Source organism: Lipomyces tetrasporus (assembly GCF_029532465.1).
Source record: "Lipomyces tetrasporus strain NRRL Y-64009 chromosome Unknown POJ06scaffold_2, whole genome shotgun sequence".
In the NCBI taxonomy this organism is placed as follows: Eukaryota; Fungi; Ascomycota; class Lipomycetes; order Lipomycetales; family Lipomycetaceae; genus Lipomyces; species Lipomyces tetrasporus.
Window position 1 is genome coordinate 1,443,511 of NW_026611597.1, and position 14,713 is coordinate 1,458,223.

The following is a 14,713-nucleotide window of genomic DNA, read 5'->3' on the forward strand; positions in this document are numbered from 1 at the left end:
TTGGTGGATGCGCGTCCATTGTGGACGACGACCACCAGGGTTATGGAGAAGTCATTGATGATGCAGGCCGCGGTTGAAGGAAGCTTTCTGCATCTTGTATTCTGTCCCTAACCCTAGCATTGGCAAGGGTTAAGGTTAAGAAGTAAGTATGTCTTTCTCCGCGATGACTGCCGGTACACCGGTTTTGGTGGCATCCTATCTTTGCCCCTATTATCAGTTACATGAGAACGTCGTTGTCTTGGTGGGGAAATAAGGTCTCAACGGCCGGTATTGACGGTTGCCTAGGATCGCTTTGTGTCCTGTGACGGTCACTGACGGAGTCTGGATTTGGTGTTAGTGTTGGCAAGTTCTTTAGCTTCTTTTAAGTGGTCCGTTCATAAATGGGTTGCTTTATAAGAAGTCGAATAACAGAATTGACATGTTCAGACAAGGCAAGCTCTATCGATTCTTATAATGTTCTGGATTAGAACTCATGAGGATTTTTGAAGCAACCTGACGACAACTTTAAGGCTGATCTGGCCTGCCGCCATACGCAGCCACCACTCGTAGTATTATTGGACACCGAGTGAAAGCAATAAATAGCGACAGCTATAGTTTATCATCATATGGCGTACGAAATCGTCAGTGACCGAAGCCCGGGTTAGTGTTTATGCCATAATGTAGGTCGTGGTTTCGGCCGCAGTTACTTTAGGTGAACCATATCCGCCTGGGCCAGTTTCGTAGGGATTATTTAGGGATATAAATAACTGTTGGATACATCTTACGCCATTGCCTTCCTATTTTTATAGTCCCCGAATGTTTTAGTTATTGGCTTGAAATACACAAAGTCGGGGCAATTAATCTGATTATGGCGGTTAAACGCTGCAACTCGCGTGAACCGTTTGGATAGCGTCATAGAGTGCATCTCGTCAGTCAGTCAGTCAATCAGTCAGTCAATACTATCCAGAGATTTATGTCACGGTGATGAGATTCCTAGCAGGTGGTTGCCCACGGGGCAGTTTTGAATGCTTGGAAAATGCGTGGAAAATTGCGACTTGGGTTAGGGTGCTGAGCCGCGCGGTGTGTACGGCTGCGGTGGACGTGGCAGAGGATGGACAGCAGCAGGAGTTGGTTGCGTCCAACGTTGTGCTCTGTATTGCTCAACAACATTTCGTCTCCATTCCGCGCTACTTCCCCCCATCCGCCTTCCATCGTCCTCATCCCCAATGAATCCTTTCGAAAAGATCCCCGCAAGCATCAACATGGATTCCGTCAACCAGTCCTTCCGTGGGCTAACGTCGTCTTTCCAACCCTTTGCTCGTCGCACCGGCCGGCTCATCCAAGAACGACTCGGCAACGCTGATGAGATCGTATGTGAACCCTTTTCTCGAGTTTTCAAATATTAAGTAGGCTGTGATCTGGTGCTTGTTATGGCATCTTGACCGCGCAGTATTTGATTGTGTGTTCTGACATGGTTTTAGACGGAACTGCCTCAGGAGTATCTCGAGCTCGAGAAGCGCGTCGACGCGCTCAAGGCCGTTCACAACAAGTTGCTCGCCGTCACGTACGTATATTTTTAATTCTGGCATTGCGTTGGTTGTGTCATATCAAAGCACTGGTATTTTTGTAGGGTTTTGCTTGAGTGATTGTATGATTATGGGGTTCGTACGCAATGCTGAACAAGTTTATAGGTCTCAATATTCGCACGAAGGATATGACTATCCTCCAAACTTGGTTAGTATACTTGTTTCTTCAATTTGATATTCTTTTGGCTCTTGACATTGATCGGCTGTCGGTGATGTGTTATGAGCAATTCGAGTCAGGAGCGGGAGTAAGTTGCTAACTTCATGATCAGCGTGAATCTTTCGTTGACCTCTCCCGATCAGTGACCGAGAGAGTCCAGACACTTGCACAGGCCCAATCTGCAGCCGAAGCTCAGGCAGCATTGACTCGTTCTCCAACAAAGCACGCGCCAAAGACTTTTGCTCACGCGATCTCCCGCGCCGCTCTTGCATCTGCACACCAACTCCCAATCACAGACCCACTCGGCGTCGCGCTTGAGAAGTATGCAGTTGCAGAAGAGCGTGTTGGAGAGGCTCAGCTCGCTCAGGATTCGCTCATCACGTCGCGGTTCAACACTGCACTCCAGAACACGCTTGGAACGTCACTCAAGTTTGCCGACCGTGCCCGCCGTAAGGTGACCAACGCGCGCTTGAACCTCGATGCCGCCAAGACTGATGCGCGGAACGCGAGGCCAGAGAAGCAGGATGCCGCCCGTGTTGAAGTCGAACAGGCTGAGGATGAGTTTGTCGCCGCGACTGAGGAGGCTGTCTCTGTGATGAAGAACGTGCTCGATACCCCAGAGCCCCTGCGCAATCTTACCGACTTGATCGCTGCTCAGCTCGCATTCCACAAGGCTGCCTTTGAAATGTTGTCTGAGCTCGCGCCTGAGATTGACCAGTTGCAGGTCGAACAAGAAGCCAAGTACCGCGAGGCCACCTCATAATTCGGGTTCTCGATTGTGTGTTTAGATAAGGTTGCGTGCCTTACTTGTGAGACCATATATATAAATGAATGTTAACGATGGTTGTTGGTTTTCTTATGCTTTTTAGTATAGGACGGTATTTTTGTCTTGCAATGGCACAGTAAATATGTTTACAATATATTGCGATAAGTAAGCGTTTCTGCGTGTTGACGGTTCTGGTTCGGGATATGCGCGATTTGGAGGGATACTCTGTATTTTTGAAGGTTTTTGTTAAACACACACGTAATATAGTACAGAATAATGTTGCCTTGCGACATATAAGGTAGTTGCTGATCATAATTGCAACGTCCATAGCTGCGGTAGTCGTTCTTCGTTCTGATAATAAATGGGGTAATGCACAGGAAACCACCCACCTGCCTTTTGTGTACGAGGACAGCACCAGTTAAAGCATAGACAATCACAGTCACACCGCTCCCTGTTCTTCGGACAAATTGCGCTAGGATGGTCCGATCTCGATGATAGGTTTACAGTCCAACACCAAGCGTACGCCTCATATATCTCTCCGCGATATCCTCGCAAAGTCGCAATGGATACAGTTCCTCGAATCGATTGATCTGCTCCATCAGTTATAACATTTGCAGTTATCGGCCAGTACCTGGGCATCATGAATGCCACGAGCTGAATGATTCACACTTCACAGGCCTCCAAGAATCTCATATCGGATCAGGTCGAATGCAGCAACCAACGTCTACTGGAGCAAATAGACGGCACGTGACAATTCGCTTCAATAAATAGTAGTGAGTTGGCGGTGATAGCATCTTTAAGCACCCAAATTGAGCCGCACGGCTACGGAGGGGTTAGGTCTTGAACATTGGGAGTTCCAAAAATTTTTGCGCGTCCTACGCACTTATCAATCTTCGCAGATTCTGGTTTACCTTTTGTTTCTTTGTTAGCAGCGTAGCATGACTGAAAGTAAAGATTTGAAGAATAGAAGACGGCGAAGGTCTAAGAAACAAATTTGGAAATTATCGGCTCCACAAGGTGGTGCATTGGCAAATGTGGCGCCGGTCTTTTCAGATGATCATAGGTTCGCTCGAGCGATTATTAGTTTTGACTCCTAATTTTGCTGACATTCACATAGATTTCTTGTCGTGCTTCATGCGCTCGAAATTCGTCTTTACGCTTTTCCTGCTCGACAATGCGTAGTCCGCGTTCCTATTGTTGGGGCCTCCATGGCAGTCGATCTTTACGTCGATTCGTCGGCCGAGTTGACTAGCGAAGGATTTCCGAAGGTCTGGGTAGCAATGAGGAATGGTGTTTGCATATCTGTGGACTGGAAGTCCGAAAGCTCGAAGAGTATCAACTTGAACGGTCTGGGAGTACAACGAATACACAAGATCTTGGGGGTTGTGGACCAGGCACAGACGTTCGTCCTTGCAGTGTCGGACGGCGTACACGATTCAGGTATGAGTGCGCTTACTATACTAAACGTTGTCGGTATGCTAACACGCTACATTATTCAGATATTTCAATTGTCCGAGTTTCGGCCGACGGATCAAGTCCTCCATCCACTCTGCTCCAAGTCAACAAAGCTAGTCTCATTTCACTGTCACACTCGAAGAGCCATTTTATTTTGGGAAGTTCGCAATTATCTAAGCACTATAAAAAGGCAGGATCTGGCTCAGTTGAGGTCTTGACGGTGGGGAAATTCGGCAATCCTACAAGTTTCGAGACAGTTGTCAGCACGACTATCGAGCGAGCCCGTAGCTCGTCAACAATCGCGGTTTCTGACAGCGGTGTCGTAGCTGTTGGATCCATGACAGGTGTTATAGATTTGTATTATCCTGTCACCGACGCTGAATCGACGAATGAGCGCCGGTTAGAATACCGACAGAGTTCCAAGGCTCATGTTATCCGGACATTAAAATGGCACCTGGATCCCGTGCGTGCTCTCTCGTTCTCACTCGATGGAAATTACTTAATCTCTGGCGGAAATGAGAAGGTGCTCCTGTTTTGGCAACTCGATACAGGCAATATTCAATTTTTGCCCCGACTTCCGGGTCCAATCACAAACATCGTCGTCGATAATACGTCCACCACATACGCACTTTCTCTAGGTAACAACAATGAAGATATAGTTCTGCTGGCAGCCACAGATTTGGATGCCCGGTTACGAGTCTCGAGCATCAATGCCTCCTACAATGACATTCCACCATTATCTCTAGCTAGAGCCAATATATCCTCAAAGGAGCCGCAGAGCTCGGCATCGCTTAAGCTACTAAATCTAAGCGAAGAAGCAAAGCGGGCTAAAGGGTTCATTTCAAATATACTGGATAGCGCCGAGATATCATTACCCAATTTCTCAATTTTCCCTTCCGCGATTCATCAGTTCACACCACATGCGCAGCAACAATCATTGAAGCCTCACCTGTATTGGTACTTCCCCACTATTACGGATGCGCAAATCCAGATCTACGATCCGCTACGAGGTGAGCAGGTGGCCGTGCAATCCGTCGCTCGAACTTTACAATTGGGTAAAGTTTTGTTCGAAGAGGCCATTCCGGATCCGACTATCACCCAGTTATGTCTCTCGGCTGATAGCCAATGGATGGCGACCGTGGATGAGACAACTACACAGCCTATTGACGATTTGCTCTCCAAATCCGACGTCCAGATTAACCTGAAGTTCTGGGCTGAAGATAGTGCCAGTAACGAGGGAGCTGTGGGATGGAAGCTAGTAAGCCAAATTACCAGTCCGCATGGATCAGATGTTCCTGTTGCAGCTGTCGTCGCGGCCCCGCAAGCGTATCACCGTGGACATGCGTTTATCACCGCGTGCCACGGTCGTGGTCTTAGACTTTGGAGGCCCCGCATTCCACAAGTGCGGTCGCGACAAGTCGAATGGTCAGCGAGACATATCATTGATCCATCATACGAATTTTCAATTAGTAAATCGTCGTTAGATTTCTCTGCAGACTCCGTACGGGAGCTACCTGATGTGTCTCTAGCTTGGGCATCTGACGCAAGCATCGTACTTTTGGGAACAGGCTTTGATATTTACGTTGTCGCAGTTCCCACGGAGAAATCAGGAGGATCATTCGAAGCCGTTCGATGCTTTTCAGGCATTATTGGGTCACCCGTTCGCGGTCTTGGTCTTATAGGCACCTCTATCATCGTGTTGTCTGAACGTCAATTGACAGTTTACGACATTCTACGCGATGATATCGCTTGGAGTGCCAATATCGGCTACACTCCGAAAGGTTGCAAAGCACTCATTGCGTTCGGTGAATCATCATTCGCGGTTGCCATCAACTACGCCTCCAAAGCAAAGTCCGGTTTGGCGTTACTGTCGAATGTATACTTGTTCTCGCACAAGTCGCCCATTCCATTGCACGTCGCCCAACATTCTCGACCGATTGCAGCTGTCCACAGTATACCATCTGTGTCCAAGCAAAAATTTACGTTTATCGATACAGATAAGACAATATATACACTGTCAGGACCAGATGCGGCAACTGGCGCCGAGCCATTGAAGGATGCTGACGTTGGCGACAAGGCACCCGCTGCTGAAGCAGAGATAACCGTTGACGTGGTGCCCGACGCAGGTTCCACTGCGATATTGAATCCAAAGTCAGGTAAATTCACGATCCCTGCCAAAGAGTCAACCACCGAGACAACTACAATACCTGAAGGTTCAGCGCAACCTGATGTTGTACTCAAGACGACTATTGTCGATACAGTGTTCGCTGGTCCGGAATACGCGGTTGGCGATTTGGATGGCGTGTTTGATAAGTTGCTGGAGGTGATTGGCCAAAAGGAGGAGTAAATGCATCATTTGTATAGATCTTTATTTGCTTGCTTGAGTCACTGGTGTTCACGCGTTTTTGTACATTAGTAATTATCAAAAGTTAATGATTTTTTGCATTTCATTTCCCGCAAATTGTACTACAGATAAGGCTAATACGGCCTGAACCGCCTTTCCTTGTGCTTCTTATGTTTCTTGCGATCATTGCTGACTTCGGCCCATTCGCCGTCATCTTCGCTGCGATGTCCTTCCATCTGCCAAACAGAAATGTTACCATCCTCACCTCCCGTAAATACCCTTGAATTCCGCTCGTCCACAAGCACACATCTGACAACTTCTTCGCCATGTGCTCCCGGTAGATCAATCCGATTTTCCAAGAGTACTTTCTCTCCTTTCATGGGGATCAGGGACAGCGTCTGCTCGGAATTACTGCCTACCGCTGCATAGCCCTTGCCGATGTCAACAACATATTCACAGCCCCATGGCTCTCGGACGTCGCCGAAAACTGTAGGCTGATTCTCCGGTTTATCTTCTTCTGCTTCGTCATCTTTATCTGTGGGCCGGTATATACTGAAAGTCTCCATGTGCGAGAGAGCATAGATATCATTGCCAAAGAAGCCAGTGCAGTGGATTGAAGCACCGTGGTTCACGACCTGCATGACTGCATCGTCTTCGTCGGAAATCGCGCTGTCATACCGGATGACGAGACCGTCTGTTGCACCTGAGAGAAGGGCATGGGGAGTTGTCGGGTGAAACGCGACACAGGTGACGTCATCATTGTGAGAGTCGATGTATTCTCTAACTGGTTTCCGCGCATGCCTCAAATCCCTGCACGATATATTAGTTGTGCTCCGAGCCATAACATGTAACTACATACCATAACACGACCCTAGCATCTTGCCCAACTAGTTCCGTACCGGAGGCTACCGTATTCGTTAACTTTGAGTAAGCAATTGACAGTAAAGGTGCCCCTGTGGCTATTTTATGTCAGCACATGTTTCACATACAATTCAATTATTGCCGCACATTGATTTAAGTCGCTAGTAGCTTTGTTCGTTCGGAAATCCCACACCTTCGCGAGACCATCCTCGCCAGCGGTCACGGCCGTGCTACTATCAATAACGCTCACCCCAGATATATTTGACTTGTGTGCATTCGCAAAACTTAATATTTCTGCAATATTTGTGCCTGATCCAGTATCAAAAACCCGTAAGGATCTGTCCGAGAGTGACGACAGGACTCGAGAAGGTGTCAGCGAATGGAGAGTGTACACGTACTCAGGCGAATGCCCAACAGTTTTTCCTCGCGAAAACTTCGGTGACTTATTACTAAACATTGTAATCGCATTGCCGCTAAGACATCTAAAACTTATAGCAAAATTTGCCCGTAGCGGAATCGGTTTCAGGGGACACTGGCAATGCGTTAAAATCATCAAACCTAGAAGAAAAAAGTGTGCGGCTCCAGAAGAGTCACTGCCACATCGTGGCTGACCCTCAGGGGTCGAAGCCACACGAGAAAACAAACACGCGTCGTCGCAAGCATGACGCGACTTTGATATTACTAACCGGAAACCAAATTTCACTTTGGTTTATTCCCACCATCAATTATGGACAACTACGTCCCTCCAACAACGCCGACAAAGTTTAAGCCAACAAAAGGCACGGTGGTGCTTGCGAAACCGTTCAAGTCACCTCTCAAACGGCTTCATGGCGACGATGATAGCCGAACTGACAGTCCGAAAACCATCAAGATACAACAAGACGTTAGAACGCCGCTTGGTCTATTTGATTTGCAACCAAACTCCGCAACTAGTAATCTGTCCAGCAGTCCGCTTAAACGCATGGGCTTGTTTTCGTCGTCGGTGAACGGATCGCCGAATACTTCGCCGCTTCACAAAAGTTGCCAATTTCGAGAAAAGTTTCTGGCAGGAGTCAAGAACGGTTTATCCACTTGCGAGCAGCAATTTATACGAAAGTCACTAATTTGGATTGATAGAACGCGTAACGATTGATCCTGTCTTAGTCAAGCAAGAATCCGCATTGGACATTTCTCTACGCCAGATGCGTCAAAAAATTACTCAGTGCCAACAAGCCCACAAGTACGAGTCGGCGACTACCAAGTTGGTAGACGGAAATGTCGTGCCTGAGGATGAAAATCTAGTGGTACTGATAGACAAATGGCGCGCGGCGGCCCAGAATGCGGCGAAGTATTTATTTGACCTCGCAGAGGTGCGGGTGGCGAAGATGGGCGGTGTGGCCGAGTTCCGGAGACGGACAAAGAGACGCGGATTTGATGACGATAATGACGACGACGAAGAGAAGAGACGAGTCGAAGACGTCGGTGAAGATGAGCTGGCGCGCTTGCGGGACGAGTACGATTACGATGTAGTTGCCGACGGAAAGAAGGCTAATGGCGCCTCAGTCAATTACGATGGAGACGAGGAGTTCACTATGGATATGATGCTTGGAGTTTTGAATATCGACCCCAATATTGTCTTTCCAAAATAACTACAGGTTTTCTTGCTACGTTGCTCTGTGGGACGCATTGGACGTCTGTACTTTATAGCGATGCTTATGGTACTTCTTGCTATGAACTTTAACTCATAATTCGCAAAAGTATATACTATATTCTATTTATTTACAGGAGATAGACTACAAATTGTTGGTACAGTATTGCTCCCAAATAAAACTCGAAAATTATAGAAATTATCGGCATGATTGGAAGGATATCTCTAGGACTCTACCCTTAGAAATCTTCGGGATCATTAACACTGTAGATTAAAATGATTTTTTAACAGTCTAGTATATATTGCGAGTGTGGAAAATGACTCCGGAGCATATCGCAATTACGCCGCAAAATGGTGCGTTTCGGTATGATTGGCCTCTGATCCCATTTAGTGCTGCTCGCGGATCGTAGGGTACTAGACCCTCAAAGATCTGCAATCCTTATCGTGCGGCTAATGTTATGAGTGCCAAATTAACAATTCACCAATCCGGGGCCGACCTGACCTGACATCGGTACTGGACTGTCTGGCAAGTTGCCCCTCTGCCGCACCCCAATGCAAGCTGACTAGCCGAGGCATCATGCAAGTGCGCCACCCGCCGCGTGCACTGTTCGATCTCCTATCTTGGGGACCGGTGTATAGATAGGAGTAGACAGAAGAGGTTCGACGTCGTTCTTATTGAGCCTGCGGCCGCTAGGATTCAGATTGCGTATGATAGCGAGTTAGCAGGAATCTAGACTAACTATCTACAGTATTGTTTATATAGCGCGTGCTGTGAACTAAGTGCGGCATACTCGGCCAACGACTTGGTCTAGGGGTACAATATGTCGCCGAGTGCTTTGAACATGCGAATTCCTTGACGTAGAAAGTCGAGATGCTCATCGAACCCCATCCTCTTACGGTTAAAGAAAACTAATGACTAGTCGCTTGGGCTGTTATTAGCGTAACCGATCACGGATGGCGAATGACTAGCGAGCAATGAGGAACGGAAGCTGTAAGTACACCTCGGCTTTGGTGCAGTTAAGACAGCAAATTGGCAACGCATTACGTTCGCTTGACAGCGGGTTGCCCGACAGTTTGACATTTGTTTCAGCCTTTCGAAAGTGTTTTCGACCGCAGCTCGTTAAACCGTGTACGGCTGAATAGTATTTAAATCACCGGCTTAAACTGCCATATGAAAGTGGGTGAATTATTCTCCTCATGTTGAAAGTGGCAGATAGGCATTCACAGTCATGGAGGCTTGCATGCCATTTATTATGACACAAATCTCTATCTGCGAGGAGGCCGCCGGTCGACGATAAGGTTGAGGCTGTGTACGGTGTCTTATTTTGGTTTGCAATGTCCGTGAGGGTCCGCCTTCAATGCTACAAGCCTACAACTGGTCGGCGGCCGCGCTCAAAATAATCCCATGGGGTTAATATATTTCCGTTCGAGTTGACAAAGGTGCCTCACCGTGCCAGTCCTGAACTAAAGCATGAGCAGCAGATTGCCGAAATTCCCAATTTGACTACTGTATTTGCGGAAGTTAGGGCCACGTGCTCGCGGCATATATTGGTCCATAAGTGGCAGGGATCGTGGGCGTCGGTGGATAAGTCGGCAGGGCTCAAGCGAAGCCAACCTGTTTTGGGCACTCAGCCTTCGTTTTGAGATACCACTAATCGGTACTAACGTAAAACAACAGGTGACGGTCGTAACTAGTAACATGAATGCTGAAGCTCAATAAAGCAAATATTAAGTCTCACCGCATTAATTCGGCACCGACATTTTCTGTCGTGCCAATCGCAAATCAACATGCCCAGGCAGTTGGATGCGGCTCTGATCGTCCTGGTTCGCAGCTGACGCAATATACTCCTCGACTATTAATATCACAGTAATAATTGCCAATATAGTTTGTAATATCATGCAAGAATATTCAGTATGGATATCTAAGATTATTTATATCATAGGAGATTAGTCGGGAGAATTGAAGGTAGACAAACTTGCATAAGCGAGTGGAAGGCGGGGCATATCAGCAACTCCCTGCCGGTGTGCCAAGAAGCACTGCCCTCCGCCTTCTAGTCGCCAGTACACCTCACCACTCGACCACCTCATTCCCTCGCAACTGTTTCTCGACATCGACCGACTCAGTCATCACTTACGGACCTCGCTCGTCTCTCTCTGTGGTTCGACGTCCAGCATGCGGTCCGACCGCCGTGCTTCGCCGCTATATCTGTCCACCCGCTCAAATGCGCTCCACTTCTACGACCCTTCACCCCAGAGACGGCATCTACACTTGGCGTCTCACTACCCGCACCCTAGCCAGCAGGTCCACCAGCAACGCGCGTCTTTCTACGAGCTGTTTGTGCCCGAATCATCGGTAGAGGCGGAGTTGCCCACCACAGAATCGTCGTCCTCCAGCACTTCCAGCAAAGGTAGGGCCCTCGCTACCACTCCGCGTGACCGGCCGACCGTTCTGTCGTACAGCTCCCTGCTCGATCCCGACGAAAGCGAGATTCCCCGGTCAAATGCTGCTGCGAACGATTCGCCGACCGCTGCAGCTGCTACTGCGCTCCTTCAACTAGTCGACGACGAAGACGAACCCTCCAGGTTCGGAGCCAGCTCGGACTCGTCCTTGTCAGCGGAGGAGTCAGACTCGGACTCGGACTATGGACCTCGGTCAGAAAGAAGAGCATATCCGCACATGCACCCGCGACTGTCAGGAAGGTCCGGGTCAGTGCTGCCTCCGCCGCTGCCAATCCTGGCTGAAACGAAGCTAGTGTCGTCCGGTGCCTCTATCCGCTCATTTCGCTCGCGAACATCGGCTTTGTCTTGGAATCGAAGTCGAAAGCATCATCGTCCCACCCTTGACACTCTACCACTTGAAGTCCTTGACGAGATCTGCTCCTCCCTGCCGCAGCAAGCATTGTTATCCATGGTCAACACTTGCAAGTCGCTCTCGTGTTCTGCATACGTCTTTCTCTACCAGAAGCCGCATTTCACGTCAACTTACAGATTTGCGCAGTTTGTTTCGGTCATCACGCATGATCGTCCACTCGCCTCATATGTTCGTAGTCTTGACTTGTCCACAATTGAGAACGGGCTGAAAGGCAATGTCGTTCTCGCCGGCTGGAGAGACTGGAAATACAGATCCGAGCCATTGTACTGGACGCGCAAGTACTCTGGCCAAAGCTACTTTCATCATCAGCATCGCCATAGAGCGGGCACCGTGCCGTTATCGAAATCGGCTCCACAAGCCCCCCCGGCCAAATCTCGGCTGCCAGGTCGCCGCGCGTCGCTCTCAATCGGGTCATCGTCCTCCTCTTCATCGGCATCCTCCTCGTCGTCGTCTCTGGTGCCTTCCCAGCAGTCTCTTAAACCAATGGCACAGCATCAGTCTATGCCCTCACCGCTCGGATCAACCCTACCATCTGTGACGACCAAGCATCCTCTTCAGTCGCCATTGCTAAAGCAGTACTCCTTATCACGGGACGTCCCCATTGGTGCCATCATCCACGTCATTCGTGCTTGTCCTCATTTGCAGCACATCAATCTCTCCTATCTTCCCCTTGCGGCCGACTACTACGTCACTTCGAGAAAGTACAAACCTACGGCGTTCACAAACTTGCTATTTGTTTCAGACGTGCCGAAGTCATATACCTGGCGAGAACATGAGACTGTACAAGTACGGGCAGGAAGAGAGCTCGTCAGTGCAATAATGGAGCTTCGAGAGCTACAAACCTTGGAGCTGCGCAATTTAGTATGGATTACGAAAGATATTATCAAGAGAATTGTGGAACATGAGAGATTCAAGCAGACTTTGACGTACGTCGACGTAAGAGAGAGTGGAATGAGCAGGGGCCGACCATGGGCATTGGCAGGTGGTCTTGAAGTTTTCAATGGTGTTATGGACGAATGAGCGCAGCGCATCGAAGCCAATCGGTAACAGAGTGGCATGCATTCTCAATGGATATGTGTGTAGTTTCTATGTTCTTATCATGTTAGGAATGTGTATCTGGAGTCATTCTTTTCGATCGAATTATGTAGTCTTAAATATGGTGCATTTGCGGAAGGTCATATCTTGCTATGTACATTTCCTCTCATTTCAGTGATTGATAGGATCGTTTTATGAAGGGTCGGAAAAAAGAGTGGTTGTGTATTCGGAGTATTGTGTATTAGTATACTATAGACTTATCTCTTATCGATGTACCTGTCGATCAAAGGATTTTATGACCGCTATATCTATAGAGCCTCGATGTGGACGCGAATTTGATATCAGAAGATCTTAGACAAACCTAATGAAAGGCGGGCTTTTTGCGATGGTGCACAAGCCCGCCATCGCCGCTCAAGGTTTAAAAGCCAAGGATGATTTGACGTTACGCATGAATGACAGCCGTTAATGCGAACCCTGGCGTCCTCATTCAGCGCCGCTGAGACGATCTCGACAAGCAGTAAACATCATAGAATTCTTGCATTTTTTTGGACGAATTATAGATTGCGATAGACCTTAGAGTTACGGGATAGAACTTTGGACGCTGTGAATTTTGAAATGGCCACGATTAAAGCTGTTACGTTCAACAAATACACCACACCAAATGGGTTCGTCCTCGCAGACCTTCCGAAGCCGACAATCGAGCGACCCGAGGATGTCCTGATAAAAGTTTATGCGGCGAGCATTAACCCAGTCGATATCAAGAGAGCGTTTGGTATATTGAGAATTTTCGATCCGGAGAAGTAGGTCGGACCTTGTAATCTTTAGTCGCCAGAGCGAGCGCCAAGGGCTGACAGACAATTATGATAGGTTTCCGGCGAGAATTGGGTATGATCTCGCTGGCGTGATTGAATCGGTCGGAGATGATGCCGACGGACTCAACGTCGGCGACGAAGTGTTTGTCAGGCTCGCCGAAGATGAGAGAGGTGTGTTGAACTCGGTCCTGAACTAATGGCACACGAGCTGACTTGTGAAATAAGGCGCTTTCCAGGAGTATGTCGTCGCCAGCTCAAAGACGGTCGCCTTGAAGCCGAAGAATCTGACATTCGAAGAAGCCGCCTCGCTGCCGTTGGCAACGCTGACGACTTTGCAAGCACTATTAGCCGTCGAGGGAGGACTTCAGAACAAGACCGTTTTCGTGACTAGTGGACGTGAGTATATGTCGATGATCGTACCAATTTGTATGTACTGATTGCCGGTGTAGTCAGCGGGACTGGGTCAGCGGCGTGCCAGCTTGCGAAGAACGTCTTTGGCGCGTCAAAGGTGATTACTACCGTCTCTACGTCCAAGGTTTCGCGAGTTGCTGCGCTGTTAGGAGAGGGTGTAGTCGATGAAGGTGAGTCGTTTGAGTCCTCGTGACAATTATTCTTAGATGCTGACAAATAGATAGTTATTGATTACAAGACCAGAAACCCCGGAAAGGTCATTCCCAAAGGGTCCGTCGACGTTGTTTACGACACAGTCGCAGAAGCATTGTCCTACGTATGTACGTTTCTGATCTGTTTTTTGGTGTCCTCTAACAGTCTCCAGCTACATCTGGTGAAACCGGGCGGATGGATAATCTCAGTCATATGCCTACCTTCTGGCCAGAACCTTAAATCGCTGTTTCCTAACATCCCCGCGTGGTTTTGCTCATTCCTTGACATAGCTTTCAAGATATCGAAGTATCGGGCCAGTCGATACAAGGTCAACTACGACTCGATAGTGTTGGTGCCCAGAAAGGAACAGTTACTGGATCTCAAACAGTGGGCTGAAGAAGGCAAGCTCAAGCCCGTCGTAGGCAAAGTCGTGCCATTTTCGGATTTTGAGGGTGTGAAGAAGGCTTTTACTGAGATCTACGAAGCCAAGGGAGTCACCGGTAAGACGGTTATCAAGGTTGTAGAGTGACGTCGCGCTTTTAGCGAATATCAGCGGGTTCAATACGGCCTTAAAATTTACGTTATCTAGACCCGTGCCAGATGCTATCTGCCACAT

General features: G+C 48.4%; 6 protein-coding genes across 6 annotated transcripts; 5 read left to right on the forward strand and 1 right to left on the reverse strand.

The window, feature by feature from the left end:
• The first annotated feature begins 1,102 nt into the window (after window positions 1-1,102).
• Window positions 1,103-2,795, forward strand: POJ06DRAFT_246174 (BAR domain-containing family protein). Its single transcript, XM_056186750.1, has 4 exons — window positions 1,103-1,349; window positions 1,461-1,543; window positions 1,671-1,713; window positions 1,835-2,795. Exons 1-4 carry the CDS (start codon window positions 1,206-1,208, stop codon window positions 2,483-2,485), a joined length of 921 nt encoding a protein of 306 aa, XP_056046410.1. The 5' UTR covers window positions 1,103-1,205; the 3' UTR covers window positions 2,486-2,795.
• A 586-nt stretch (window positions 2,796-3,381) lies between these two features.
• On the forward strand, window positions 3,382-6,307 carry POJ06DRAFT_246177 (uncharacterized protein). Its single transcript, XM_056186751.1, has 3 exons — window positions 3,382-3,551; window positions 3,606-3,928; window positions 3,988-6,307. Exons 1-3 carry the CDS (start codon window positions 3,427-3,429, stop codon window positions 6,288-6,290), a joined length of 2,751 nt encoding a protein of 916 aa, XP_056046411.1. The 5' UTR covers window positions 3,382-3,426; the 3' UTR covers window positions 6,291-6,307.
• On the reverse strand, window positions 6,308-7,691 carry POJ06DRAFT_246179 (WD40-repeat-containing domain protein). Its single transcript, XM_056186752.1, has 3 exons — window positions 7,296-7,691; window positions 7,147-7,246; window positions 6,308-7,097 (listed from the first exon to the last, which is right to left on the reverse strand). Exons 1-3 carry the CDS (start codon window positions 7,603-7,605, stop codon window positions 6,422-6,424), a joined length of 1,086 nt encoding a protein of 361 aa, XP_056046412.1. The 5' UTR covers window positions 7,606-7,691; the 3' UTR covers window positions 6,308-6,421.
• A 117-nt stretch (window positions 7,692-7,808) lies between these two features.
• Window positions 7,809-8,922, forward strand: POJ06DRAFT_246180 (uncharacterized protein). Its single transcript, XM_056186753.1, has 2 exons — window positions 7,809-8,209; window positions 8,265-8,922. Exons 1-2 carry the CDS (start codon window positions 7,876-7,878, stop codon window positions 8,774-8,776), a joined length of 846 nt encoding a protein of 281 aa, XP_056046413.1. The 5' UTR covers window positions 7,809-7,875; the 3' UTR covers window positions 8,777-8,922.
• Window positions 8,923-10,712: 1,790 nt separating this feature from the next.
• Window positions 10,713-13,053, forward strand: POJ06DRAFT_59995 (uncharacterized protein). Its single transcript, XM_056191255.1, has one exon. It carries the CDS (start codon window positions 10,949-10,951, stop codon window positions 12,665-12,667), a length of 1,719 nt encoding a protein of 572 aa, XP_056046414.1. The 5' UTR covers window positions 10,713-10,948; the 3' UTR covers window positions 12,668-13,053.
• Window positions 13,054-13,297: 244 nt separating this feature from the next.
• On the forward strand, window positions 13,298-14,626 carry POJ06DRAFT_235908 (chaperonin 10-like protein; the record flags this gene model as incomplete). Its single annotated transcript, XM_056185864.1, has 6 exons — window positions 13,298-13,482; window positions 13,508-13,665; window positions 13,720-13,890; window positions 13,944-14,075; window positions 14,130-14,221; window positions 14,270-14,626. 6 exons carry the CDS (start codon window positions 13,298-13,300, stop codon window positions 14,624-14,626), a joined length of 1,095 nt encoding a protein of 364 aa, XP_056046415.1.
• Between the last annotated feature and the right edge of the window lie 87 nt (window positions 14,627-14,713).

What these genes read in the sequence shown, in the direction of transcription:
- POJ06DRAFT_246174 (XM_056186750.1), top strand. Translation starts at nt 1,206, where the DNA reads ATGAATCCTTTCGAAAAGATCCCCGCAAGCATCAACATGGATTCCGTC. An exon ending in TCGGCAACGCTGATGAGATC is followed by an intron (nt 1,350 to 1,460) that starts GTATGTGAACCC and finishes ACATGGTTTTAG; the next exon opens with ACGGAACTGCCTCAGGAGTA. An exon ending in ATGACTATCCTCCAAACTTG is followed by an intron (nt 1,714 to 1,834) that starts GTTAGTATACTT and finishes CTTCATGATCAG; the next exon opens with CGTGAATCTTTCGTTGACCT.
- POJ06DRAFT_246177 (XM_056186751.1), top strand. Translation starts at nt 3,427, where the DNA reads ATGACTGAAAGTAAAGATTTGAAGAATAGAAGACGGCGAAGGTCTAAG. An exon ending in GTCTTTTCAGATGATCATAG is followed by an intron (nt 3,552 to 3,605) that starts GTTCGCTCGAGC and finishes ACATTCACATAG; the next exon opens with ATTTCTTGTCGTGCTTCATG. An exon ending in GGACGGCGTACACGATTCAG is followed by an intron (nt 3,929 to 3,987) that starts GTATGAGTGCGC and finishes TACATTATTCAG; the next exon opens with ATATTTCAATTGTCCGAGTT.
- POJ06DRAFT_246179 (XM_056186752.1), bottom strand. Translation starts at nt 7,605, where the DNA reads ATGTTTAGTAATAAGTCACCGAAGTTTTCGCGAGGAAAAACTGTTGGG. An exon ending in TACTAGCGACTTAAATCAAT is followed by an intron (nt 7,247 to 7,295) that starts GTGCGGCAATAA and finishes GACATAAAATAG; the next exon opens with CCACAGGGGCACCTTTACTG. An exon ending in GATGCTAGGGTCGTGTTATG is followed by an intron (nt 7,098 to 7,146) that starts GTATGTAGTTAC and finishes TATATCGTGCAG; the next exon opens with GGATTTGAGGCATGCGCGGA.
- POJ06DRAFT_246180 (XM_056186753.1), top strand. Translation starts at nt 7,876, where the DNA reads ATGGACAACTACGTCCCTCCAACAACGCCGACAAAGTTTAAGCCAACA. An exon ending in TCTGGCAGGAGTCAAGAACG is followed by an intron (nt 8,210 to 8,264) that starts GTTTATCCACTT and finishes TTGGATTGATAG; the next exon opens with AACGCGTAACGATTGATCCT.
- POJ06DRAFT_59995 (XM_056191255.1), top strand. Translation starts at nt 10,949, where the DNA reads ATGCGGTCCGACCGCCGTGCTTCGCCGCTATATCTGTCCACCCGCTCA.